The 27,244-nt window shown below is 39.3% G+C and overlaps 1 protein-coding gene across 9 annotated transcripts in view; it reads left to right on the top strand.

Moving 5' to 3' along the window:
• The window catches only part of PIAS2 (protein inhibitor of activated STAT 2), a 95,763-nt gene that overhangs the window by 26,985 nt on the left and 41,534 nt on the right, over positions 1-27,244 (top strand). For all 9 annotated transcript variants that reach the window (XM_053902663.1, XM_053902667.1, XM_053902666.1 and 6 more), the window contains 4 exons: positions 1,996-2,470; positions 13,600-13,684; positions 23,691-23,741; positions 23,864-23,954. In XM_053902663.1, the coding sequence (XP_053758638.1) occupies positions 1,996-2,470; positions 13,600-13,684; positions 23,691-23,741; positions 23,864-23,954 (702 nt within the window). The remainder of the gene's footprint in view (positions 1-1,995; positions 2,471-13,599; positions 13,685-23,690; positions 23,742-23,863; positions 23,955-27,244) is intronic.

Genomic DNA, 27,244 nt, shown 5'->3' with positions numbered 1-27,244 from the left:
CTGCGTAGTTCAGTGTGGTAACTGTGGGCTGCTGAGGCTCTGAAGCACTTGAAAGTTGTTAGTCCAAATGGAGATGTGCTCCAAGTGTAAAATATACTGGATATTGAAGACTTAGTATTAAAAAGCATCTGAGACATTTAAAAAAAAATGGATTACTTTTAAATCACAAAAATTGATTACATGGGGAAATAATATTTTTGATAAATTGGGTTAAATAAAGCATATGAAAATTTTAACTTTTACTGTAACCGCTAAATATTTAGAATTAAATATGTGGTTCCTATTTCAGTTGGACAGTGCTAGTTGAGTATAAAAAATGGTTGCTAGGATTGCAGCTTCTAAGATTACAATGTTCTCTGATTTGTACAGTATAAAATACGGAGATATATGAAGGAGAACTATGATACAGCTTGTACATGCAGAGTACTTTGACATATTTAAATTTGTTTGCATTTTAGAAAACTAACAAGTATCATTCTTGACAACTATTTAAAAGCCATCCAGAGTTTAAACAATTGCTACTGGGCTATCCATGAGACGTAAAAGTGCAGAACTGAGGACCTACATGAATCAGTACCAGCTGTAGGTATTGCCCTGCATACTTACCAGATTGAGAAGGAATCCCAGGTAGCTGTGGAGTGTGTAGCACTGAGGAGAGGTGGGCAAATAATCCTTAGGGACAATTTGTGAGGGTCAACTCAGGTCTTACTCTTCTTTCTGACTAGATGGGGTACTTGTGTACCAGTAAATCTGACCCGCGTGTGGTTTAACCTCCCAAGTTCTGAGAATCACTAAGTAGATGGATGTAAGAGGCAGCCAGTTATTAAAAGTATCTGCTAGGTTTTGTTAATAAATAGATGGCGAGATGTGAAGCAAGAACTGCTTGTAAACTTCATCTTATACCCAAGACCAAGTTAGCAGAGTGGCATGGGGAGAATCTTGCCCTTTAAGATTTATGACCAATCCTTTCCTTGCTTTTCAGAGGTCTTTTCCTCATTGGATACTCAGCTGGGGATTTCACTTGTTTTAAAGTGTGCTAAATAAGATGTATGTGAATTTTAGCTTTAATATTTAAAAATGACTTATTTTCTTACTGTTAGGGTCAGGCGTAAGGCAGGGTAAAGATAGGAGTCAGAGGCTAAAAAGTTGTAGCAGTCAAAGGCTTTATTTGGGAACTAAGGTCTAGGGCGAGGGTCTGTGACGCAGGGGGGGGGGGGGGGAGGGGGAGGGGGAGGGGAAGTCGCACCCAGGTGTGGTGGGGTGGGGTTTTTAAGCCGCAGCGGTTCCGGGTTTAGGTCCGTGTGGGCCTTTTTCGCGTCAGGTCGTGCTGTCGCTCGGTGATTGGTTGACCTCCAATTCGTTCTGGCACGCTACTGGGGGCTTTTCATTGGGTTGCGCTGGCAAGATGGCCGCCCCCTCTCCTGTGGTTCCAAGGACATCCTAACACGTGGTCTGTTCCTCAATAATTTGAGTTGGGATGAAAAATTCGTTGGATTTTGAATCACAGTTTTGTCTTGATTTTGCAGATTTACTGCTTTGCCTCGGAAGTTACGCTTACAGTTTTTGCAAAAATCTAATTTTTTGTTTGGTTAATTTATGACAGTACTGTAACAAACATTACATTGTGTGTTGATAGGGCTTACTTTTGAAAAGAAAATTTTCATTGGTTATAAATTTCATAGGCGTAAAGCAAATATGCGTTTACACTTGAGCATAATCAGATAATGAGGTGGTTAGTAGAAACGATAGACCGTAGATTATCAAAATTAAGAATACAGCAAAACATGACACCATAACTTGAATATAACTTGGACAGGCAGTGGCTCTATAAATAGGATCAGTTCTAAGTGGTATGTGAAAATGCTGGTTATTGGCGTATACCAGTTGATAAAATGCTGGTAAATCAGATTTTATAGTCTGTCTTAGTTGGATGGAGTTTTTATAAGCTTGGGGATGACTCTTGGCTTATGTCCTTTTTTTTTCCTTTCCTTTTAGAATATGGTTTCTAGCTTTAGGGTTTCTGAACTACAAGTGTTACTAGGCTTTGCTGGACGGAATAAAAGTGGACGCAAGCATGACCTCCTGATGAGGGCGTTGCATTTGTTGAAGAGTGGCTGCAGCCCTGCGGTTCAGATTAAAATCCGAGAATTGTACAGACGCCGATATCCACGGACTCTTGAAGGACTTTCTGATTTATCCACAATCAAATCTTCGGTTTTCACTTTGGATGGTAGCTCATCACCTGTAGAACCTGACTTGGCCGTGGCTGGAATCCACTCGTTGCCTTCCACTTCAGTTACACCTCACTCGCCATCCTCTCCTGTTGGTTCTGTGCTGCTTCAAGATACTAAGCCCACGTTTGAGATGCAGCAGCCATCTCCCCCAATTCCTCCTGTCCATCCTGATGTGCAGTTAAAAAACTTGCCCTTTTATGATGTCCTTGATGTTCTCATCAAGCCCACGAGTTTAGGTAAGTGTTAGAGAAATCAGTTCCTTGTAGATGAGAGAATAAAGCAAGAGGCTTTCAACTATTGATTAATGATTTGCTGTTACTACTATAAAATTGAGACATTAATGCCAAATAAATGCCAGATAAGAAATATCGGCAACCATGACGGAAATCTAATATAAAACTGTTCATTCATCATACCAGCATTCTTATGGCTTAGAACTCAAATTGCTTCTGTCTATATAGGAACAGATACAAATATTACTTACTGTCTGTAATTGGTATTTTGATGCTTTTACAGAGATTTAGTTTCTGTTTAACATAGTGTTTAGACTACTTTCCTAAGAAATAAACCTTTCATACTTCATTTTTTTCTAAATTGGCATGCAGAGTTTAGGTTTTTATTTAATACCCATCAACTGCTCAGAAAATTTAATGGATTTTATCATTACTAAAAATTGATACATGGGACTTTAACAAATTTTTACCAACATTGATGGCTTCTTTGTTGTAATGGTATGATTTTTTTTTTTTTTTTTTACCACCTAATGACATTGTTTGTAGAGTTATTGGGATTTATTGATGAAATAAATTGTTTGGGAGATGGCGTTTCATAGTTATTTGGGAGATTTTTTTTCCCCCCATCCTGGGAAAATCCCTTTTTATTTGGGTTTTTATTTCAAGTCATCTGAAAATTCTCTTAAATATATCAATGTGCTTTTTTCCTTTTGTTTAGCATTATGCTGCTGTATATCTTGATTGAGCCACAAGGAAATTTTGAGGGGTAGGGCTTGTTAATGGGGTTGGTATGGCCTGATTGATGGTAAGCCAAGGTGGCTATGCTTTTCCCAGCCCCTTTATCCTCACTTTATCTTTCTTCTTTCTTTCTTTCTTTCTTTCTTTCTTTCTTTCTTTCTTTCTTTCTTTCTTTCTTTCTCTCTCTCTCTCTCTCTCTCTTTCTTTCTTTCTTTTTTTCTTTTTCTTTCTTTCTATTTAATTTTGAGAGAGAGTGAGCAGGAGAGGTGCAGAGAGAGAGGAGGATAGAGGAACCGAAGCAGGTTCTGTGCTGACAGCAGAGAGCCTGATGTGGGGCTCAAACTCACAAACTGGGATTATGAGCTGACCTGAAGTCAGATGCTCAACTGACTGAACCACCCAGGCGCCCCTCCCTCCCTTCTCCTCGCTTTGAATGTTTTTATTTAGCAATACTTAGCCAGACAGAGTAATGCATTTTATTCCTGCATTACATTCATTATGAAGTAAGGGTTCTGTGTTCATGTTTTATTATTTGTGCAAAGTCCTCTGAGTAGAATTATTGTATCAAAGAGTAAGAACATTTTAATTTTAAACTCTTGATAACCTGTTGGTAAATTAGTTCCCAGAAAAGCTGTGCCATTAAAAAAAATTTTTTTTAATGTTTATATATTTTTGAGAGAGAGAGAGACACAGTATGAGCTGGGGAGGGGCAGAGAGAGAGAGAGGGAGACACAGAATCTGTAACAGGCTCCAGGCTCTGAGCTGTCAGCATAGGGCCTGATCCAGGACTCAAACTCACGAACTGCAAGATCATGACCTGAGCTGAAGTTGGCTGCTTTACCCAACTGAGCCACCCAGGCGTCCCAAAGCTGTGCCATTTTAAACTACACAAACAAAAAGAGAATGCCTCTCATTGCCTTTCTTCCTGCCTTTATTAGGTATTATTAAAAACAGATCTTGGCAGTTTCGACAGGCAAAAGCTTGTATCTTTAGATTTTTTATTTTTAAAACATTTTAATTGTTTATTACCCATTTAACTTTCTTTTATGATTTTACGATCATCTTTAACCCTTTTTTTTAAACTGGTTCATTTAACTGGTTAAAATGTTTCCATAATTCTTTTTATTTCTCCCTCTTGCCATGGTTTTTGGTTTATACCAGTGGACAACACGGCTCATTCCCATGTTTCTTTCTCAGCAGTTGTTGCGAGTTTATTTTTTGTATGTATTTTGAGAAAGATTCAGACTGGTAATATGCCTACTAGGAGGCCCTACCTCATGGGACTCCTCAGGAGTATGGCTAAGGTGAGGGTCTTACCTTGGGAGGTAAGAGGGTCTGTGGGGTTGTAGTTAACAGTGAAAGGTACTTAAGAGACATGGTTGCATGCCTGGAAAGAAGACTGGAGAGAAGGTGAATCGTGTGTCTTCTGTGCTTATTACATCAGTGGTGCACCAAGGGGTGAACTCTGGAGGGGCTTCGTGAGATCTTTCCTCATTTCCCTGCTTTGTTCAAAAATAGAAAATAGTTTTCTTGCTTTTCTGTATTTCAAGGGTTCTGTTTATCTTTATTTTTATGAACTTTATAAACTGATACTTGCTTTATCTACTTTAAAATTTTTCTTAATGTTTATATATTTTTGAGGTAGGGGGGAGAGGGGCAGAGAGAGGGAGACACAGATCTGAAGCAGGTTCCAGGCTCTGAGCTGTCAGCACACAGCTGGACATAGAACTGGAACTCATGAACCGCGAGATCATGACCTGAGCTGAAGTCAGACTCTTAACCGACTGAGCCACCAGGGCACCCTGATACTTGTTTTAAAATGAGGCTTAAACATTTCCGTACCCTACCTTCCCTAAAGAGAAGAAGTTTTCTTACTGTATATCATCTTGTTATGTTAGATTGATAAAGCAGTGATCTGAGAAATGCTCTTAGATTTGGAGGCAGAAAGTTAGAAAATCCACATTAGTGTATAGTCTGCCAAATGAAAGTGGCAAAAATTTAATCATTTCCAGTAATGACCTTCAATTGAAAATTTTTCGTGTCATATTGTCTAAAGCAGCGTAATGACATCCAGAAGTTTTCTTAAGTTTTATTAATTTGGTTTTATAATATTGAAAATACATTCTAAAAATAGGAATTCTGGGAAAGTCCTTTTGTTTGGAATCCTGCTATGGAGAAACCTATTTACATTTGGGAATTGAGAATTTAAAATCCTTAGGAGTCAAGCGATGTCAAATCCATATTTCAAAGCACATACTCTTGACATTTGTAAGCCAGTCTGTGTATTCTTGTTTTTATATACAGTTGATTAGATGATTTTTAGGCCATCAGCATATTGTTAGGTAGGAAATTATTGACTACACGAAAGAGAATAGAAGAACCAGGTAGAAAAAAATAGACACAAGAGGTAAAAAAAAATGTCCTTCTAAAACCTCTTGATATTGAAGCCAATAACCCTTTAGTATTGAGGGAATTGCTGTTATAGCATGGCACATACATTGATGCTTAAAGAAAGAACACAGGGTCCCTTGGTGGCTCAGCTGGTTAAGTGTCCTACTCTTGATTTTAGCCCAGGTCATGATCTCACAGTTTGTGAGATTAAGCCCTGCGTTCGGCTCTGAGCTGACAGCACTGGAGCCTGCTTGGGTTTCTCTCTCCCTCTCTCTCCCTGTCTCTCTCAAAATAAATAAACGACCTTAAAAAAAAAAAAAAAAAAGAACCCTTAAAACAACCATCATATGTATATTCTATTTAATAAGATACATTGTTACATAGTTTTGCAGTTTGGAATTATTTCCTTTAAGAATGGTTAAAATAAAAATATTTTAGCATTTAAAATGAAAAACTGTGGCATCTAAAAAACATGAGTGTACACAATACTAAATAACACAGACAGCTTTTCTCCTTCTTTTGTAAGACAGCTTCTTTTAAAGATGCAATCCTTTCGGATTTTTCTATTTAAGAAATTTGTGTTCAATCTGTACAAAAAGAATATATATAAAACATTAAGCTATAAAGGACATCAGTGAAATGAACACTTGTGAAACCACAATTTCGTTTTTTAAAAAAAAATTTTTTTTTTTTAAACGTTTATTCACTCCTGAGAGACACAGAGAGACAGAGCATGAATGGGGAAGGGGCAGAGAGAGAGGGAGACACAGAATCTGAAGCAGGCTCCGGGCTCTGAGCTGTCAGCACAGAGCCTGACATGGGGCTCGAACTTGCGAACCGCGAGATCATGACCTGAGCCGAAGTTGGACAGACACTCAACTGACTGAGCCACCCAGGCGCCCCCAACTTCGTTTTTTAAAAAGGAACATTGCCAATATCTTCAAGCCATCTCCTTGCCTTTTCTGAGTTAAATCACTATTCTGAATTTACATTCCTTTTCTTTGCTTGTTTTACCATATGTGTATGTGCATTTTTCTTAAAAGTAATGTTAATTGACTTTTGAAATTAGGTGATGGTATATATATTCTTTTGTGGCTAGTGTTCACTCTGGCTGAAAGCATTATATGTTGATACATCTGGCTATTGGTATTTTGTGAAATACCTTCAATATATTTTGAGCCTTTCATTCCTTAAAATCTCCTCATTTTGCTCTTCAGATTACAGAAGTAATTTATGCTAGTAATTGAAAATTCAATAGAAATATAACGGAAAAGGAAAGCCCCTCATAATGTCATCTGTTACTCGGCTAGAGTTGTATCAATAGTTAACTGTTCTTCTGCATATGTTGTGTCATCTTCTTTTCTCCCTGTTCATTTAAAAAGCTTTTTCTAACTACAGAGCCACTGTGCCACATTTCTAGCGAGAGAGGACACGATTCTACTTGTATGCTCTGTGAATACCACCTCCTGGAGCTTTGTATCATGATAATCTTTCTTAATTAACACAGTTTCTTGGAAATATATTATAGATTTGTGGGTTACAGTAGATCTTTTATCTTGTAGATGTGCCATAACTTAACCAGTATTCTGTTGATACACATTTTCAATTTTTTATTATTTATTTGGAAATATTTTGGTATCTGGCGTGTGTCAGTCATTATTCTTGTAGTTTTTCAACATTGCACTGTTAACATTTTGCATACGTGGTTCTGAATACTTGTGTGCCTATTTATGAAGTGTAATGTGTCTGTGAAATTGTTGGGTCAAAGAGTTAGGAGTACTTAATATTTTGATATTCAACTTTTGGGGAGAATTTCAGCAGTTGCTTCAGAAGCCTTGTGCCAGTTTATAATCCAGTAGTATATGAATGTGTTGTTTTCTCTACACCCTCATCAGCATTGGTCTTTTAATTTATTATTGGTCTTTTAATCTTTAAAAGTTGAAAAATTAATGAGAATCAGCATCTTTTCATATTCTTAAATTCCCAAGTTATTAGGAAATAGTCATTAAGCTTCTGGGTACAATTAAACAGGTTTAAAGTGGTATGCACATTAATGGAAAGCCATTAAAGTAGAGTCTCACTTCTGAAGAATTTGGATACATTCAGACACTATACACATCATTTTTATTAACCCAGTTAACACATATATAATGAGGATTTCATTTGAATATTGTCATTGTAGTCTAATCGTGGAGAAGTCAGAAGTATGAGATGAGATTAGGAAGTTTGTTATGTAGTTGGGGAGGTAATGTTAACATGAGAGTCAAGTAGCAATGAGGTATGTGCCTGTATGATGAAGCACTGTAAATTGTGTATCTGGAACTCAAATGTCAGCCTAAAGAATGGGGAAGGCAGTCAAGACTTGTTGGAGTAGGAGTGAGACTTTGAAGGATGAATTTGTCTACTTTGAATTGGTGGTGTTCATAGGAGAAGAAACACCAAGAGAGGGGAGAACTGTGAGTAGTCCCAGGAGTAGAAATGAAAGTGGCACAGTTGTGAGACCTCACTGAGGAAACTGCTTTTGAGTAGAGGACGCCTTGAGGGGAGACATTGGAAAGGCAGGTTTGCTAGGGAAGAGGTGGCCATTGTTTTGGGGACCCTTCTAGATAAGGGGGTTTAGATTGGGCTCATTCGGAAGTAGGGCGCTGCTGAGCATGTCTGAGCAGAGGAGAGGTGGTGAAGGTGATGCCAAGGGTGACTGGCTCATTTCTGCTGGGAGGCAGCAGAGGGGCAGCGTTGAGACTTTGTTGGCACAAACAGGTTTTGAATAGGATGGTAGTAGTGAAAATGGAGAGGAAGCAGTCAGTGAGAACATTTTAGAAAGCAGGACTTCATGACTAATTGGATATAGAGGATGAAGAAGAAGAATGGAAAGGGAATGAATGATTTCTAGTGACTGGAAAATTGGTGACTAGTCTCCTTTTCCAAAATTCTGAATTAGGGTTGCCTGGGTGGCTCAGTAGGTTAAGTGTCCGACTTCGGCTTGGTCATGATCTCGCAGTTCATGAGTTTGGTCTCTGTGCTGACAGCTCGGAGCCTGGAGCCTACTTTGGATTCTGTGTCTCCCTCTCTCTCTGCCCCCACCCCCCCCTTTCAAAAATAAATAAACATTAAAAAAAATTTCTGAATTAAAGTCACTGTTCTTATAAGAAGCATGAAACCTCAGTACTCTAACCTCCCCTCGTGATCTTTGCAGCTGTTGTCTAGGGAAAAAAGTATTTTCATATTAAATATCACTGATGATTATTAATATAGTGATGGTTTCTGTTTAGATAAAATTCTTTTAAACGACTCAGGTTTCTGAGTAAATGTCATTAAATTAGAACAGTTTGGGTGTATATATAGGAGGATTATCACTTAAAAAGTATTCACATAAAACAATGAGGAGTGATAGCTATTTGTAAACAGTTGAATATTGGAATATAAAATCACTTAGGTGTTTATCGAAAGCATTCTATGTGCCTGTTATGTCCAGTGTGTTAAGAAATAAGTTACCAAAATGAATAATTTGTGAATATAGAACAGAACTCTTTATATTTCTTCTACTATAACTTTTTATATTGTTTGTGTATGTGTGTGTGTGTGTGTGTGTGTGTGTGTGTGTTTATTTGTACATGTCGAAGTTGTTCCTTCTACTTTTGATGCAGAGATACAATGGGAAAAGAAGTAAAGTAAGAGTATGCTTTGATTGGCGGTGATGGTACAGTTAATTGATGGGTGACAGGGAAGCAGATAGCTCAGGATACAGATCTTAGGTGATGCGGTGTAATAAACTGATTTATTCATTGTTACTTTATGAATTATTTTATTTACAAATAAGCTAGACTGAGCCATGATAATGCACAAAGCTGCCTATAAAACATCTTGGTTTCTCTCTTCTTTCCTGAGTGGGAAAGCCCCTGTTAACCTAGGCACTCACTGCTAGGAAGTGTTCTTGACCAAATATAAACCAGTTTATCAAAAGATGTCCATGTAACTTTCTGCACTGGGGGAACTTGGGAGGTTTCCTGTTTCACTAAGAATATTTCACATTGTTAGGCATGTTACAATATTTTCTACCTGAATATCTTACCAGGAAAAGTCATAGTTATTGAATAGTTGGCAAAATGCATCTGTTGGACTGTATTTCTTTTTTCTCTTGAAATTTTGCTATCTCTTTCAAAACAGACACTTTTGGGGCACCTAGATGGCTCAGTCGGTTGAGCCAAAGTCCAACTTTGGCTCACGTCATGATCTCGTAGTTCGTGGGTTCAAGCCCTGCATCAGGCTCTCTGCTGACAGCTCAGAGCCTGGAACCTGCTTTGGATTCTGTGTCTCCCTCTCTCTTTGCCCTCCCTCACTGTCTGTCTCTGTCTCTGTCTCTCAAAAATAAAATATACATCAAAAAAATAAAAACAGGCTTTTTATTAGTAAAAAGCTTTTAATTAGTAAGATTTTAATTAGTAAGACTTCTGGAACTGAAGATATTATCACATGTTTTCAGAATGCTTTCACATACATTATTGATTTGATCCACAAAATAGCCATTAAGAGGCAGCTGAGCAAAATGTTATTCCCATTTTAATTGAGGAGTAAAGAAGGACTTGGAAGATCTTATGTGAATTTCCTATATCACTTGGATAGTAACCAGTAGGGCTGGATGAGGATACGGGAATATTCTGGTCCACTAATGCTTCAAAAGGTGGAAGGAACCAATATCCATAAAGGTAGAGTAGTCATAAGTATTATGTCATATCAGCAGGCCTCGTCAGTTAGTAATTGTAAATGAAGCTGGACACAATGATAGAACTTGGAATTTACAAGATTAATGCTAAAATTACTTTATGAAATTGTGGCATAGTTTTACTTATTGCTGTATAAAACATTGTTTCAAAGTACAGTGATGTAAAACAACCATCTTATTATGTTCATGGATTTTATGTGTTAGGAATTGGAAGGACAGTGTGTGGATAGCTTGTCTCTACCCCAAGATGTCTGGGGTCTTAACTGAGAAGACTTTAGGGCTGGGGGTGACTTGATGGCTGGAAGCTGGGATTACATCTTCACTCATGTGTGGTGGCTATGCTACCTGTTTGGTTGGACTCAGCTTGGCTCTTGGCTAAAGTACTTGCATAAGGCTTCTTCCTGTGGTCTCTTTTGTGCCTCCTTAGAGCATGAGAGCTGGGTCTCAGGAGCAAGGAAGAAGTGCATGGTGTTTTTATGATCTAGCCTTGAAAATTATATACCATCACTTATGCCACACACTATCGATTAAAGCAGTCACAAAGGGCCATTCAAGTTCAAAGGGAGGGTAATAGAGACCCCACCACTTCACTGGAAGAATGTCAAGGTTATAAGGAGGGTGTGATGGAAGATATTGTTGTAGCTGTCTTTGAAAAACAGAACATACCTTATGGAGGTTTGTTTAAAAAAGAAAGGGTTTGAGTAAAGTCATACCTGATTCATGTCCCGGAGTCATGGTATTTTTCATTTTTCATTTGCTGCTGTTAACATAAAAGTGTTCATGGGATCGGTGTAGATTTGGTTTTCTGATCCCAAGTTGGAGACACTACTGGGTAGAAAATGTACTGTAAAACCTGCAACTTTCTGCTTGATATCCTGCCATTTTTTTTTTTCCTGATTTGTATTAAAATGACAGTTCAGCTAATAGATTTACCTTATGGCAAGTTTTGTGTGCTTTTGGCTGCTATTCTGTCATAAAATTGTCTTGTCAGTGTTAATACAAATTGGATTTTATTAGCATATGCACTGTTTTTTTTGTTGTAAGTTCCTGAAGTTCAGTAATGGTACACAATGATGAAACATCTTTTTTTTTTTCCCCCATAGAAACAGGGTAGTTATTTGGTATTATATTTTAAAGGACAGAAAATTGGGCATCAAATGAATTGGCAAAAACTATGTCAGAAAAAAGGCTCTGCAAAAACCTGTTAAGATATAAACTGCTAACATTAAACTGCAGGTTCTGTAAATTGTACATGTTGGCATATGCTGATTATGGAAGCATTCCAGTTTCAATGTAAGTTTCATGGTATATGGGTACTTTTCTGGGTAGGTGGACTCCAGTCACCCAGTCAAGGCCTCAAATACTGGCATTTGCACTGGGTGAATTGACCAAAGGTCTTGCACCTAGTTTTGCAGTTGTAGATATCTGACATTTTTAGTGCACAAAGAGTGGATCTGTCCCTGGGGAGACAGACCTAGGTTAATCAAGTTTATCAGAATGAAATAAGAATCACAGCCGTTGGGCAGAAATAACTTTATCCTTTTTGCCATTGTCACATCTTCTGCGTATGTTAAAAATCCTGCCTTTCAGTGCCATTCCTTTTGCTTTAAAGTGTTATCTTTTTAAGGAAATCATAAAAAACGATGTATTCTTTTACCTTTACCACTTATTTACTGTTTGTATTGGTTTTCATTCCTGAAAATTTGGTTTTGAATTTGGTATCATTTCTTTTTATCCTGGCAGTTTCCTTTACATTTCTTGTAGTACTTGCTTTCAGCAAATTCTCTTGGCCTTTGTTTATCTTCAAGTCATTATTTCACCCTGTTTTTGAAGGGTATTGAATTTTCAGTGACAGTTTTTCCTTTCACCACTTTAAAGATGACTTCTGGCTTGTGTTGCCTCTGGTGAGAAGTCAGCCTTTATTTGTATTGTTTTCCCCTTGTATGTAATGTTTCTTTTTTTTCCTGACTGCTCTCAAGATTTTGTAGTCATCATTGGTTTTCAGTAGTTTGATTTTGATGTGACTAGGTAGCTTTCTTTGTATTTATTTTGCTTGAGGTTCGATCCTGTAAGGGCTTCCCCCCAATCAGGTAATATTTTTTCATTATTTCTGCAACTTTTTTTTTTTTTTTTATTAACTGTTTGAAAATGCAGAGTGTGCACCTCTAATCTCAAAGTAAATGTTACTGAATTTGACAGTTAAGAGCTCATTGATGCCTTTAACTGTGGATAGAGAGTGGGAAATGGAATTTGCACAAGAAAGAGTTGAGAAGTGAATAGGAATTGAAGAGATGGACAGACATACTATTGTAGCTGCCTTTGTGTTTTTTGCCCCATACTTAGAGTTTTGTTTGACTTTTAGGCTTTCATCATAAATAGCATTCCTTTCTCTCCCCTCCTTTTTTAAATGTTCTCGGAAAATATGAGCCACTTTATGACATGATTTCTGGGAGCATAATTGTTACACTAAACTATGCTTAAATAAAAATGTTTTACTCAAGTTAATGTTTTTCTTGATTTGGTGTGTCTTGTGGAAGGAAGTTTTCTGACACTGGGTGTTCAACTGGCACCTTGTTTATTCATATTCGTGTATCAGGAAAACTGGCCACTCACACACACGAGAGCCGTTTTACCTTTTCTCGTGTGTTGTTGCAGTACTTGTTGGGAAGCAGCCGGTCTCTATTAGCTTTTGCTTTGTTTTGTTTTAAAGTTCTTTGTGAAGGAAATACATTTCAGTTTTAATAATATAGTTAAGGATGACTTCATTAGGTAATTTTTTAAACTAGATCATCTGTATGCAGATAATTATTATATATCTTAATTTTTTCAACTTAGAAGCTAACGTTTAAAATTTTATCTTCTATGAGTATTCTATGTAATGGAATATAAAGGCTCGAAAACAAAACAAAACAAAACAAAAGACCAAAAGACACCTAAATCTGGGATAGAGATCTGGGGGGAGTTTGTGACTTCTTCAAGTTTTCATTTGAGTCAGTAGAATGAAATGTAATTTTGAAGAGTTGTGTTGTATTTTGACCTTATTATAATTAGTCTGTTAGAGTAATGACTAAATGCTTAAAATTGAGCCTGCTTTAGAGTGACTTTACTTTCATGATTCCAAGATGATTGCAATTTAGTACTTATTTTGGAGTTATTTTAACCATAAAAATTCCAGAATTTGGCAGACTTTATCAGAAGTGCATTGTTATTGCAGATGGTTACATCCTTGTACTTGTTTCGTTTTGGATATTGGAATGTTATCTTTTTTTTTCCTCCCCAGTTCAAAGCAGTATTCAACGATTTCAAGAGAAGTTTTTTATTTTTGCTCTGACACCTCAGCAAGTTAGAGAGATATGCATATCCAGGTAAGAAGAATGTTTGGAATATATGATGTTTCTTCATGAATGTTGTTACATTAGTCCACTAGGGCTGCCATTTACAAAGCACAACAGTGGGCGGCTTAAACAATTGAAATTTATTTTCTCAAAATTCAGAAGGCTTGAAGTCCAAGATTAAGGCTTAAGTCAAGAGTTGGTTTCTCCTGAGGCCTCTCTCCTTGGTTTATGAGGATGCCTTCTTGCTGTATGTACCCACTTGACCTTTCTTCTCTGTGTCTGTGCATCTCTGGTCTTAAAAGGACACCAGTTGTATTGGATTAGGGCCCCACCCTTATGACCTTATTTAACTGGAATTACCTTTCTAAAGTTCCCATCTTCACAAATAGATTGGGGGTCGGGGGGTGGTCAGGTCTTCAATGTGAATTTGGTGGGGGAGGGAGGGGACACAGTTCAGTCCACAACAGTTGAACTGTTGTTCCTTAAGTAAGCATAGTATGCATTGACTAATGTTAGCCAAATATTTAATAAATACTCTGTATTAGAAAACAGTTTTAACCTTTGACTAAAACCTCATCCTACTTTTTGAATTCCTTTTTGGCAATAACTTTTTTAATGAAAATTTTATTCCAAATATAGCAACATAAAAAAGAATTTGTGACAACAGCCCAAAGTAGGATGTCTATAAACCTTATCATCCAAACTGAGGCACTTTTAAGAGTTAAAGTAGACATCATGTTCTTTTCCCAGAAAAATGAGTACACTGGAACTGTTCTGGGGTGCCTGGGTGGCTCAGTCGGTTAAGCATCTGACTCTTAATTTTGGCCCAGGTCATGATCTCACAGTTCATGAGTTTGAGCCCTGTGTTGGGCTCTGTGCTGACAGTGTGGAGCCTGCTTGGTGTCCTCTCTCTCTCCCTTTGCTCCTATCCTACTCCTGCTTGTTTTCTCAAAAAATAAATAAACTTAAAAAAAAACCAAGAAACTGGAACTGTTTTGAGCTAGGCGGTTACCTGGGCCATAAAAGTAGCAGAAATCTGAAAACAGTTATGAAAAATACTTAGCTTTGCCATTTAGAAAAATTGGAGAACCTTAAACACATTTATGAAGAACAAATAAACTAAGATGTAAGAGGAAAGAAAAGGAAGTATGTAGTGTATACTTTTCCAATTAAAAATATAGTCATCTTAGGTGTCAATAACATGACTCTTTGAACTTGTGTTCTTAAAGATAACAGTATTAGAAAGCAGAGGCTCTAGGAGGTTAAATGATTTTCTGGGATTGTAAGGTTAAAAGTAGAACAAAGAATTGAGCAAATTAGAGGTTTTTTGCCTCCTTCCAGCTGTTCATTAGAAAGCTCATCTTCTCTGAGATGTTACTAATTTACAAAAATAAGGTCTGTAGTTAGATTTTGGAAATACTGTATTTAGCCCAATTACATAAGTTCTTTACAGTTGGACTTTTTGGTCTTTACTATCTTCATGTGAATTGTCAATCTCCCAAGATGGTGAATCCAAACTTAGGGGCCTCATGTCTCTTTTAAGCACACTAACTTCTTTTTTTTTTTTTTTTAATTTTTTTTTTTCAACGTTTTTTATTTATTTTTGGGACAGAGAGAGACAGAGCATGAACGGGGGAGGGGCAGAGAGAGAGGCAGACACAGAATCGGAAACAGGCTCCAGGCTCCGAGCCATCAGCCCAGAGCCTGACGCGGGGCTCGAACTCACGGACCGCGAGATCGTGACCTGGCTGAAGTCGGACGCTTAACCGACTGCGCCACCCAGGCGCCCCAAGCACACTAACTTCTTGAGGATGCTGTTTTTCTGTAGAAAAGTCTGGGAGAAAGTTTTAGATTCTTTCATTAGTCATATCACCCTTATCAATACATATAGGGAGAGAGTGCTGTTGTCAGAATCTCAAAATGACTGTTATGTTCTGACCCTGTAAAGTTTGAGCTCTCAAAGAGTATTGCGTTAGATAGATTGCCTCTTCCACGAAGGGGGAAAGTGTTAATAACTAAGTTAAAAAAAAAAAAAAAAAAAAAAAAGACAATGTAAGGATTAGTCCAAATGATCCAACATCCAAATAATAGTTGCGGAAAACATGGAGAAAATCATCAAAGAAATAAAATGGTTCCTTCTCACCAAGGGCAAGACATTGCAGTGAGTTTTTGTACATTAGAAGTGCTTTAAATCTTGGGGATTTAAGCCAACTAACAAATAAATAGACTAAATTAAAACTTTAAAAAATTATGTTTATATTATTAAAATTATATTTTTAAGTGTTTTTTAAAATTTATTTTGAGAGAGAGCGTGCATGAGTGTGGGGGAGGGGCAGAGAGCGAGGGAGAGAGAGAATTCCAAGCAGGCTCCACACTGTCAGCACAGAGCCTGCTGCAGAGCTTGAACTCCCAAACTGTGAGATCATGACCTGAGCTGAAATCAAGAGTCAGCCATTTAACCTACTGAGCCACCTAGGTGCCCCTAAAATTATATTTTATACCTAAAACCGTATCATTAAGTTTTGTTTGTTATTCATTGATGATCCTTTGCTTGATATCAACGTTTACTGTTTATTAGGTACAAAGCATATATTATAAAACATGACCTTTTTCTACAAGTTGGCTTGCAGTCTTGTTAGTGAACCAGCTTATATATATAAAATGATCTTGGCATTAGAAGGTGTCATGAAAAGATCCAATTTCAGTAATTACAAATAACTACTGATATATAGGAGGAATGAGGTTACTATTAACCTTGGTGGTCTTGGAAAGCTTCAACCGAGTGTTGGGTGGGTCTTCGAAGGAAGGAAATTCTTTAGAGTAAGTAGATTTATTTATTTTTTAATGTTTATTTTTTGTGAGAGAAACAGCAAGAATGCTTGAAAGAGCATGGGGGAGGGGCAAAGAGAGGGAGAGGGAGAGCGAGTCCCAAGCAGGCTCCAAGCCCAGCACAGAGCCTAATGTGGCACTTGATCCCTGGACCCTGGGATCATGATCTGAGACGAAATCCACAGTCGGGCACTCAACCAAATGAGCCACCCACGTGCCCCTTGAGTAAGTAGATTTCTTTTTTCGTTTATTTATTTTGAGAGAGAGAATGCCAGCGGGAGAGAGGCAGAGAGAGAGAGAGAGAGAGTAGGCTCTGTGCTGTCAGCACAGAACCTGATGCGGCGCTTGAACTCACATACTGTGAGATCATGACTTGAGCCAAAGTCAAGAGTCCAATGCTTAATTGACCAAGCCACTCAGGTGCCCCTAGAGTAAGTAGATTTAAAGATACAGATTTCAAGATACATTTTTAAGTGAACAAAAACAAGGCATCGAAATGTGAATAATATACAACCAATTGCCCTAAAAAGGTGTGTGTGTGTAATTTGCTTAAGTGCCTAAAATATGTCAGGACAAGTATGATCAGCTGCCTCTGGACAGGGGAATTGGATGGCCAGGGCCAGAGCTGGGATAGTCTTTTTCAGTTAATATTCATTCTGTATCTTTTTGAACTTTGAACTATGTGAATTTATTAAGTAGTCAAAAAATGAATGACTAAAATTTAAATAATCTCAATTAAAAACTTTGATAATGTTCTGGAGATGGATACTGGTGGTGGTTGCACAACAATGTGAGTATACTTAATGTCACAGAATTATACACTTAATGGTTAACATAAATTTTATCTTATGTATGTTATGTATACAAATTTTTAAAAAACCTGAGACTATTTATAACCCTCCTTCCAAAGGAAAAAAAAATAGATCGAACATACACATGTATAGACAACATCCAATGTTTACTGAGTTGTGTAATTAAATAATACAGTATCTCCTTCTTCCTGATAAATGGAAGTGAAAGTTTGGTACCCATTAAACAGCCTCAGTGATTATCAACATTTTGGCAGTCTATATGTGGACACCCCCACCCCCCGTTTTTCCTGAAAGATTTTAAAGCAGATCACAAGTATTATATAATTTCAGCTAGAAATACCTCAAGACACATTTCAAATCAGTTCTTAATCTAATCACAGTAAAATTAATAATCCTTTAATATAAAACAATGGCTAGCTCCTATTCAGATTTTCTCGGTTGTTTTAGAACTTAAACACAGCCATGTAATTACTTTTGACTTCTTTATCTCCGAAGACTTTTAAGAACTTTATACTTTGAAGTAGTTATGGATTCATAGAAAAGTTATGAGAATATACTCTTTACCCAGCTTTTCTTAATAGTAACATCTTGCATAACCATAAGAACAGTTATCAAAAGCAAGAAATTAATGTTGGTATAATACTGTTAACTATAAATTTTATTCAGATTTCACCAGTTTTTCTGCTAATGAACTTCTTTTGCTAGATCCAGTCTAAGATACCAAATTACATTTAATTGTTAGGTCATTTTAGTTTCTTTTGGCATTTGACAGTTTCTTAGTTTTTCCCTATTTTTCGTAACTTTTGATACTTTTGAAGTGCACTGGCCAGGTATTTTGTAGAATATTTTTCAGTTTTGGGTTTGTCTGATATTTTGTCATGAGACTATGCGTTTTTTGGCAAGAATACCTCAGGTTATATGCCCTTCTTAATGTATCATATCGGGCTACATAATATTGCTACATCTTATTTTTGGTGTGTTAATTAACCTCGATCACTTGGGTAAGGTACCCTTTACTAGATTTTGGCACTAAATCTAAGTTGGAAAAACTAAGTTGCTGGTTTTTCCTTTGTTAGTAATAAATCTTAAGGGAGATACTTTGAGACCAGGCACCTGTTCTGTTTCTCGTCAGATTTTTGTCCACCAATTCAGCATTCTCTGATGGACCTTTCCTTCAGCAGTTACTTTGTCCTAAACGTTCTGTGTTCGATGGTGTCGTTTTCTGTTGTCCTTACTCTTTTTCACATTAGAGTCATTCTTTTGTAAGGAAGAGTTATCCCTTCTCTCCCATTTATTCATTTATTTACTTGTATCCGTGTAGGCTCGAGTATTCTGGATTATAATGCAGCACTATGGTAATTTATATTGTTCAAACTGCCTTACCTTTGGCCATTGGCTGTTCTTGCCGGTTGGCTCTTGTGCTCTTTGGTATGTCTCCATCTGTTTCTGAGCACTATTACTTTTGGGCACCACAGGATGCTTCAGGTTCATTTTGTCATTTCTCTGCCCAAGTTCTGGAATTGATCACTTCTCCAAGGAACTCTGTTTCCTCTCTTACAATGCTTCTTACTATCCTCTTTGAAAACAGTAGTTCATTGATTCTGTAGCATATGACACATTCTGGATTTGGATCCAGATGCACTTCTTGTGGTGTCATTTAACTTCTATGCCTGTGGTTCAAAATACTTTGCTGCATAGTAGAATCACCTGGGGGGCTTTTAAGGCTCTAAATACCCATGTTTCATTCACACCAGTTCAATTAGAGAATCTCTGAAGATGGAACCCAGTCTTTCAAGTTCCCCAGGTGTTTCCAGTGTTTCACAAATTTGAGAATCACTGTTGTGCATCCAGCTTCCCCCCTTGCCTGTAATGGTAGTAAGGTCTAAATGAGGCTCTAATACATTCAGGTTTGGGTTGGTTCTTTTTATATTATGTTTGGTGAAGATTGATCAGTGAGTTCAGCTCTCTTCTTGGTTTTCACACTACCCCTTCCACTTGCCTCTCTAATCAGACCGGCTCAGCCTCACACTGACTTCTCTTACATGTTCCCGGGAATCAGTCTGTGATTCTCTTCTCACTACTCCTTGATAGTATCCGTGAATGTGCTTTGTTGTTTTTATGTTGGTGGTTGCAAAATCTCTGCTTTGCCCTGGAGTCCTTACTCAACTGCCCTGTTTTGATGACTCACAGGCACATCGAACACAGCACATCCAGAATTGAACTTGCCTTCCTCCCAAACCTGCTTATTTGTCTGTTGTTCTTTCACTCATTCATTTAGTCTCACGGCAGATATTTATTTACTATCTATGATGATCCAGGCACCAGGGGTGCAATGTTGAAAAAATAAACTGGCTTCAAGGAGATTTTTGCTTGGTATATTTTCTCCTGTTGCCCATTTCATCAGTGCCATAGGATCTGCCCGGACAGAGCCCTCGTTGTATTATCCCACACTGCCTCCACCACATCTCATCAGTTTGCTGCTCTCCACTGATCCTTCTTTTATGTCTCTTTTGTGATTTAAAATTCGATGCAACTCTCCCCTTGAGGGAGCTAGCATGGTCTTTAGAGTCATACCAGTTGGAATCTGAATTCTGGCTCAGCCACTTAGGTCTGGATGCCCCTAGGTGGGTAAGTTATTAAAGCCTGTTGAATCTTACTTGTACAGTGTGTAAAATTGGAAAGATAATCACCACCTCACTCTGTGGTTGGGGGGATTGAATGCCAGAACTTGCTTTACCTTTTAACCTGCTGAGTAGCAGCAACGTGAAGCCAGTGGCACCATTCCAAAACCTGGGTCCAGCCTAGATGGTCCCCTTCCCTTATCCTACCTTCTTGTAGCCAGTCATTGAGTCCTGTCAGTTTTTATGCCTAAATGTCACTCAGTGATGTTTCTGTTGAAATAGTTTTCATCTTGGCCTATATAGTTGCAGTGGTCCCCTGACTCTCCCAGCTGACCCTGTGATCTTTCTAAAGCCCACTCCGTTTTCTCTCTCTTGTGCTTAAAAACCCTGGAGTGATACTTTGTGAAGTCCACACTCTGTTGCCTGGCAGTTGTCTCCAACTTCTTGTGCTGCTCATCTTCTGTATCCTCACATCTCTCTGGCAGCTTATACTCCCGACTGGGCTGTCACAGCTCTGTCCCTTTGCATATCCTCTTCCTCCCTGTCCTAGGGCATATCTTAGGGCCAGTTTAAAGCTTAGCTCTTCTGTGATGCCTTTCTGGATTTCCCCCAACACACACTTTGTCTCTCATTGCACTTTGTACTTAGTTTCTATTGAAGCCTCCTTGCGTTTATTTGAGTACTTGAATTTACAAACTTGATGAAAGTAACATCTTACTCATTTTCATATTCTTAAAGCCTGTCGCAGTGCCTGGCATATAGTAATTCCTGCTTCATATCTGATGGATGGGATGGACATGTGAAAGTTCCTAGACCAGTGACTGGTAGAAACTGAATGTCAGAAGATGCTTCCTCATTACTCATCATGTTTGTGAAGATATATAGCCCATTGCATTTCCCAGTTGATGTTAATTTCCCTTCCTGGAATAAAGTATAAATCCTTAAACAAGCTATTTAAAACCCTTTATATCATTCTCCCATTTATCCTTCTAGTTCTGTTTTTTGCCGTTTCTCTTTTTCCAAATGTTTCCCACCACAACAAGATTTTGTAACGTATCTCCAGTTGGTCTTCACCGGATCCCCGCTTTTTTTTTTTTTTTTTTTGCTGAGAATCACTGCAGTGATGACCACTGTTACTGATGGAAGTGTGTCTAAATAGAAGTAGGTAGAACCACTGCTGTGTAAATCCGATTTTCTAGTTTATCGAACTAATGGTGATAACTGCCTTGAACTTTAAAAAAAATTTTTTTTTTAGGGGCGCCTGGGTGGCTCAGTTGGTTAAGCGTCCAACTTTGGCTTAGGTCACGATCTCATGGTTTGTGAGTTTGAGCCCTGCATTGGACTCTGTGCTGACAGCTCAGAGCCTGGAACCAGCTTTGGATTCTGTGTCTCCCCCCTCTCTCTGCCCCTCCCCTGCTCGTGTTCTCTCTCAAAAATAAATATACATTAAAAATAAATAAAAAATTTTTAACGTTTATTTTGAGAGAGAGAGCATGCGCAGAGGAGGGGCAGAGAGAGAGGGGAGAGAGAATCCCAAGCAGGCTCCCATCAGTGCAGAGCCTGACATGGTGCACGAACTCACAAAACTGTGAGATCATGACATGAGCCAAAAATCAAGAGTCAGCCACTTAACCGACTGAGCCACCCAGGCGCCCCTGCCTTGAACTTTAAAAAAATTTTTTTAATGTTTATTTATTTTTGAGAGGGTGAGAGAGCTGGCAAGCTGGGGAGGGGCAGAGAGAAAGGGAGACACAGAATCTGAAGCAGGCTCCAGGCTCCGAGCTGTCTGCAACAGAGCCCAATGTGGGGCTGGGGCCTCAAACTCACAAACCGTGAGATCATGACCTGAACTGAAGTCAGACGCTTAACCGACTGAGCCACTCACGCGCCCCCCAATTTTTTAAATGTTTATTTTAGAGAGAGAGAGAGAGCAAGCAAGGAAGGGTCAGAGAGAGAAGGAGACACAGAATCCAGAGTAGGCTCCAGGCTCTAAGCTGTCAGCACAGAGCCTGACATGGGGCTCGAAATCACAGACTGCAAAATCATGGCCTGAGCCGAAGTCAGACGGTTAACCGACTGACCCACCCAGGTGCCCCCCTCCCTTGAACTTTTAAGACAGAGTTAAACTTCCATCTTTTCTGTAGCACTTGTTTTTCAGAATTTACTGTAACCTTTAACACATTTTAGTCGTATGTATCTGTTACCTACTAGCTGTTACCTACTAGCATGACACCTTTGAGAGCAAATATGGAGTCTTCATTTGTGGTAGAACCAGCACCCAGACTGTGAAATGTTTCCCGATTTTCATGAGTGGAGTGATATGGGTTACTCACAAGAGGTCAGTGTTGTCTAGGTTACTGGGAGGTTTTGAATAGACATTTGAGAAGGGTGGAGGCTATTGGCAAGGGAACGTGCAAGCAGAGTTAATAATGGTAGCAGCTGGCTGCTCACACTTGTTGGGCACTTTGCATGTGCTATTAACACATTTAATCATCACAACTCCTCCATGAGGGAGGTGCAACAATTTTCCATCTTGAACAGATGGAGAAACAGAGGCACACACAGGTTCAGTAATTTGCCGGACTATAGAACTCAAGCTGGTCACTGTTGTGCTTTACTGCCTTCGAGGGAACAAAGTGGAGCAGAAGACTGACCCAGTTAAAGCAAGGTGAGGGCTAAATGCCCTCTCAAGAAGGAACTCATTTCTAATATGCTTCTCTCTGACAGGGTCCCAAGATTTACTTCTTACAGTATAACGTGCTTTCGCGTCCCTTGGGAATCATGGGAAAGCACAGATTCTAATTCTCTAGGTCTGTAGTGGGGCCTGGGATTCTGCATTTCTGACAAGCTCCCAAACAGTCACAGTACTGCTGCATTGTAGGCTCCAGTTGGGGTGGCGAGGCTTTGGAAGGTTCAGTGCCAGAAATATTTTATTTGGCACTCCCTTAGGTTCTCATCTAGAAATTCTAAGACGTTCTCTGTCCTTAATTGGACATTTGATTATAAAGTTGCTATGGTACAGAGATGCCAAGGCTCTAGGCATTTGTTCTTCGTTTTGCTTCTATATAAGAATCACCTGCTGTAAAAACTAATGCTCAGTCTCGGGGAGCCTGGGTGGCTCAGTCGGTTGAGCGTCCGACTTCGGCACAGGTCATGATCTCACGATTCATGGGTTTGAGCCCCGTGTCGGGCTCTGTGCAGACAGCTTGGAGCCTGGAGCCTGCTTCGGATTCTGTGTCTCCATCTCTCTCTCTGCCCCTCCCCAGCTTGGACTCTGTCCCTCTCTGTCTCAAAAATAAACAAACATTTAAAAAAAAAACAACAAACTAATGCTCAGTCTGTATTGCAGACAATAGACTATCTGGTGAATGGGTCTATATAGTTAAAAAACAAACAAACAATCACATGATTAAAATGGTCAGCCAGGGTTAAGAACCATTATAAACAAACAGCTAAATTTATTAAACTCTTTTAGAACTGAGGGTGCTCCTTCTCATGTTAACCAAATCTGTTGCCTGTTGCAATAAACACTGCATCATGAGAAGTTCCTGTGAATTGAAAATACCCTAAAATTGCTGTAAGGACATGACCAAATGTTAAGTGAATGACGGTTGTCATCACAACAGTGTTTTGATTAAGGCTTGTGCTGTTGGTAGAGTATTGTTCATCTTAAGAGATAAGAATAAAAATACTAATAATGCTTTCTTTCTGGTGAGAATGTTCTGCGAATTCTTGTTTTGCCTTCTTAACCCAGTTTCTTTCTCTTTCCAACAGGGATTTTTTGCCAGGTGGTAGGAGAGATTATACAGTCCAGGTTCAGCTGAGGTGAGTTTGAAGGTTTCTGTTAATTTTATACTTGCTAACTATGTGCATATAGTCCTGAACTTGAAAATACATAAGCATGTTTGGGTATACTCTTTAATAAGAATTTGTTTTTCTTAATGCAGACTTTGCCTGGCAGAGACAAGTTGCCCTCAAGAAGACAACTATCCCAATAGTCTATGTATAAAAGTAAATGGGAAGCTGTTTCCTTTGCCTGTAAGTTTCTTTTTTATTTACCAGGCTTGTGTGTAAGTTTAGTCTAAATACAAGGCGTAGAATCAGTGACAACTCAGCACCATTGAACAGTCTTACTCTCCAGGTTAAATACTGTTTTCCACTAGAGGGATTCATGACTCCTTGGAGCAATGGCTGATTCCAGGTCTAGGGGAGTTGGAAAAGGTGAGCCTGGAATGTCTTGTGCCAGGAAGCAGGGAAGCTGTGAATGACTCTTAGGATTGTATCAAATGGCATAATAGGACATGACTTGCATATAAAGGGCAGCATGTTGTGGTAGTTGTCTGACCGAGCTGGGCCTACTCCATGGATGAGATGGTGAAAGGCAGAGGCTGCTGAGAGCGACCGAACATGGAGATCAAGGGTTCCAGGCTTGGGCTTTGGGGAATGGATGAAGTGGTATTTGATTGACAATCCGTTGTTTAAGCAGTGAAGCTGTATATGGGTGTCAGCACTTGGGGGACACACACACATACACATACACATACACACACAACACACACACACACACACACACACACACACACACACACACAGAGTGGGAACAGCCTGTTTCTGGCCTGATAGATAACTCTAGACTCTTTAAATCCTGTTAGTCAGATCTAAAAATAACACTTAATTGTTGAACTTGATTGTGTATCTGTCTTCTCTAAGGCTTTGAATAAGCCAGTGAATCAGTGCAGCTGTTCAGTAAAGCCATAATCAGAAAAGTAGGAGAGCATGGCCTGTTTGTCAGGCACTACCAAGTGGAGGTGTATTTAACTGAGGACGTGCCGTGAGAACACTGATTCCACCACTATGCTAAGTTGCCATTCCAGCACAGCAGAAACATCGTGACTACAGAGAAGGAGTTGGGGGAGCTGTTTAGCATCCCTGCTGAGCACTCGAGACTTGGCTCTGGAGTAGATAATAGAAGCAGCACTCGTGAATAGCTAAGCAGGCCGGACAACATGGTCCAGGACTCTGGGCTCTACCAGAGCCAGATGATGGTATTTGTGCCCCCAAAGTGAAGCTAGCCCATGACCAAAGCCAGTCCTTGTAGTCAAAGATCTGACTTGGTCGTCAGGAGTCCCATTTGTCTCCTCACAGCTTGTGGGTTTAGAGACCTGAGAGGTACCTAAGAGCTTGAGCAACACTGCACTGTTGCCGCCTGAGTCCTTTTGAAAGATGTCCGTGGGTCTGAGAGCATGGAGCTCGTCCTTTGGGGATGAGAGGGGAAATTACAGAGGCTGAGGAGGTGTGGTCAGGAGGAATGCTTACATGGCCTCTGGCATGTTCAAAACCCAGGTGAGACATTTTGCTTCTCGGGTTGTTGGCAGCCAGCCACAGTGGATTCTCAGGAGCTGTCCTTTATCTGGATCGATCATACAAAGATCTGAACTAAGGAGAGAAGCAGTTTTACTTGGAGCCGGAGGATGCCGGTGGGTGGCCAGATGTGTGGCAGAGGAATTCTGAGAAAATCACAGATTGTGGAACCCCTTGTGCACACTTTCCATGGCTGTTCATATCCAGTTTTCTTTGTTTGGGGTGTGTTAAAATCTCTTTGACCCTTGACTTTCATTGCTATTTTAACTCTGTCACCACCCCTGAAGAAAGAGCTAACTGTGAAGATCTTTTTGGTGTCTATGAGACCTACCTTGAAGACCTGTCCAGTATATGACTATGCCAGTGATGTGGGCTATCCGAAATGTGTGAGGTTCTGTGGACACTCTGGCTTTGCTGCAGAAAATATGGTGGGTGCACACACCAGTTCCACAAAATACTCCAAATTCAGCAGTGTTATGCTTTGGAATGATGTCCTCATCCATGAGATCTGCAGCACCATTATGGAACTCTGAGTATCTCTGAATTTGTCACTCTTTCAGTCCTTTTGAGAGAGAAGAAATTAGGCAGTGGAGTACTTTCTCTGGTACAGTGTTACTCAGTTACTGCTGGTTTCTTTCCCGAAGCACCAGCTAACCCTTCAGTACTTATATGAGGCTGTTTGTGAACAGATCAGTTACTGTGTGATGAATCTGGCCTTCCCCTCTGGAGCGAGGACCCTGCAGCAGCTCCCTGAGTACTTGTGAAGGAGGTGAAGAAGTGGAGTGTTAGGACAAAGGCAAAGACAGATTTTAAAAACAAAGCAGTGGGAGCTTGGGGATGGGTAGGGGGGGCTTTTTTTGACCCTGATAGGGCCATCCCTGAAATCAAATGCCAGCCTCTCCCAAAGAGGCTTTTCAGCCCTGTGAACTTCTGCGAACGACTGACATAAATTTATATGCAACTGATAGAAAACTCCTCAAACCCTCTCTTGATCCACAATTGTTATTGATTGAGGTAATGAAATATGGAGCGTTTACTGGCATGAAGCAGGTTTATGAAAATCATGTTGAGTATACTGCAGCCTCAGAAGAGGAAACTCCAGTGACCTTGTGGGAATTAATATATTGAGCTCTTCACCACCATGAAGATCCTCAGGGACTTTGTTCCAGTTATAAGAAACATTGACAGGTCTCAAAGAAGTTTAATATGTGGTGCTTGCCTGTGATCCTAGTTTATTGCATAGCAAATCCTAGAGGAATAAGCTTGACACAGTCATGGAATTTCCCATGAGAACTGTGAATATATTTGAGTTTGTGTCTTGGAACAAGTTCCTCTGTGTAGACCTTACTGCAGCACTCAGTCATTATGGAACCCTGATACTGCGTATACAAGGAGACAACTGAATGAGAAAGGGTATAACCTTGATAATAGCATCGTGTCCCTAGATTCTTAAGGGTCAAATAGCGATGAAAGCAGTTTCTGTGCGGTTTTACCCGTGTCATGATAATAAGTTTTAGGAGACGCCTTCATGCATTGATTTTCCAGATTACCTTGATACAGGGACAGCAGTAAGCAGCTCATAGCAGGACTTGTGGAATGACAAGTGCAGCATGGACAGACACAAATGAAGTGGTCTCTGAGAGTATCCCCCTCACCCTATCTTTGACTTCCAGACTGACAGCAAGATGAGAACATTTTATGTTTTTAAGGACAGAAGGGGTGGGGAGGGAAAGATCCTCCTTGCTTATTAGAGTTATTGTGAGAGACTGAATTATTTTTCTTTTTAAACAGATTTTGAGAAATTTCTGTCATTCTGTGGAGCTGTAAGTTTGGGGGGTGGTAGAAGTGGATTGACAGCGGGAGTATCACTCGGAAAGATTTTGTAGAATGGCGAGGACGTGTGCTACAATTCAGCTGACAAAAATCAAATATTTCCTCTTGGTGCAGTCAGAATTCTTCTCAGTGCT

Source organism: Panthera pardus, unplaced genomic scaffold, assembly GCF_024362965.1.
Source record: "Panthera pardus isolate Hobbes unplaced genomic scaffold, ASM2436296v1 HiC_scaffold_15, whole genome shotgun sequence".
NCBI classification, from domain to species: Eukaryota; Metazoa; Chordata; class Mammalia; order Carnivora; family Felidae; genus Panthera; species Panthera pardus.
This window is presented reverse-complemented; position numbering and strand designations above follow the sequence as displayed.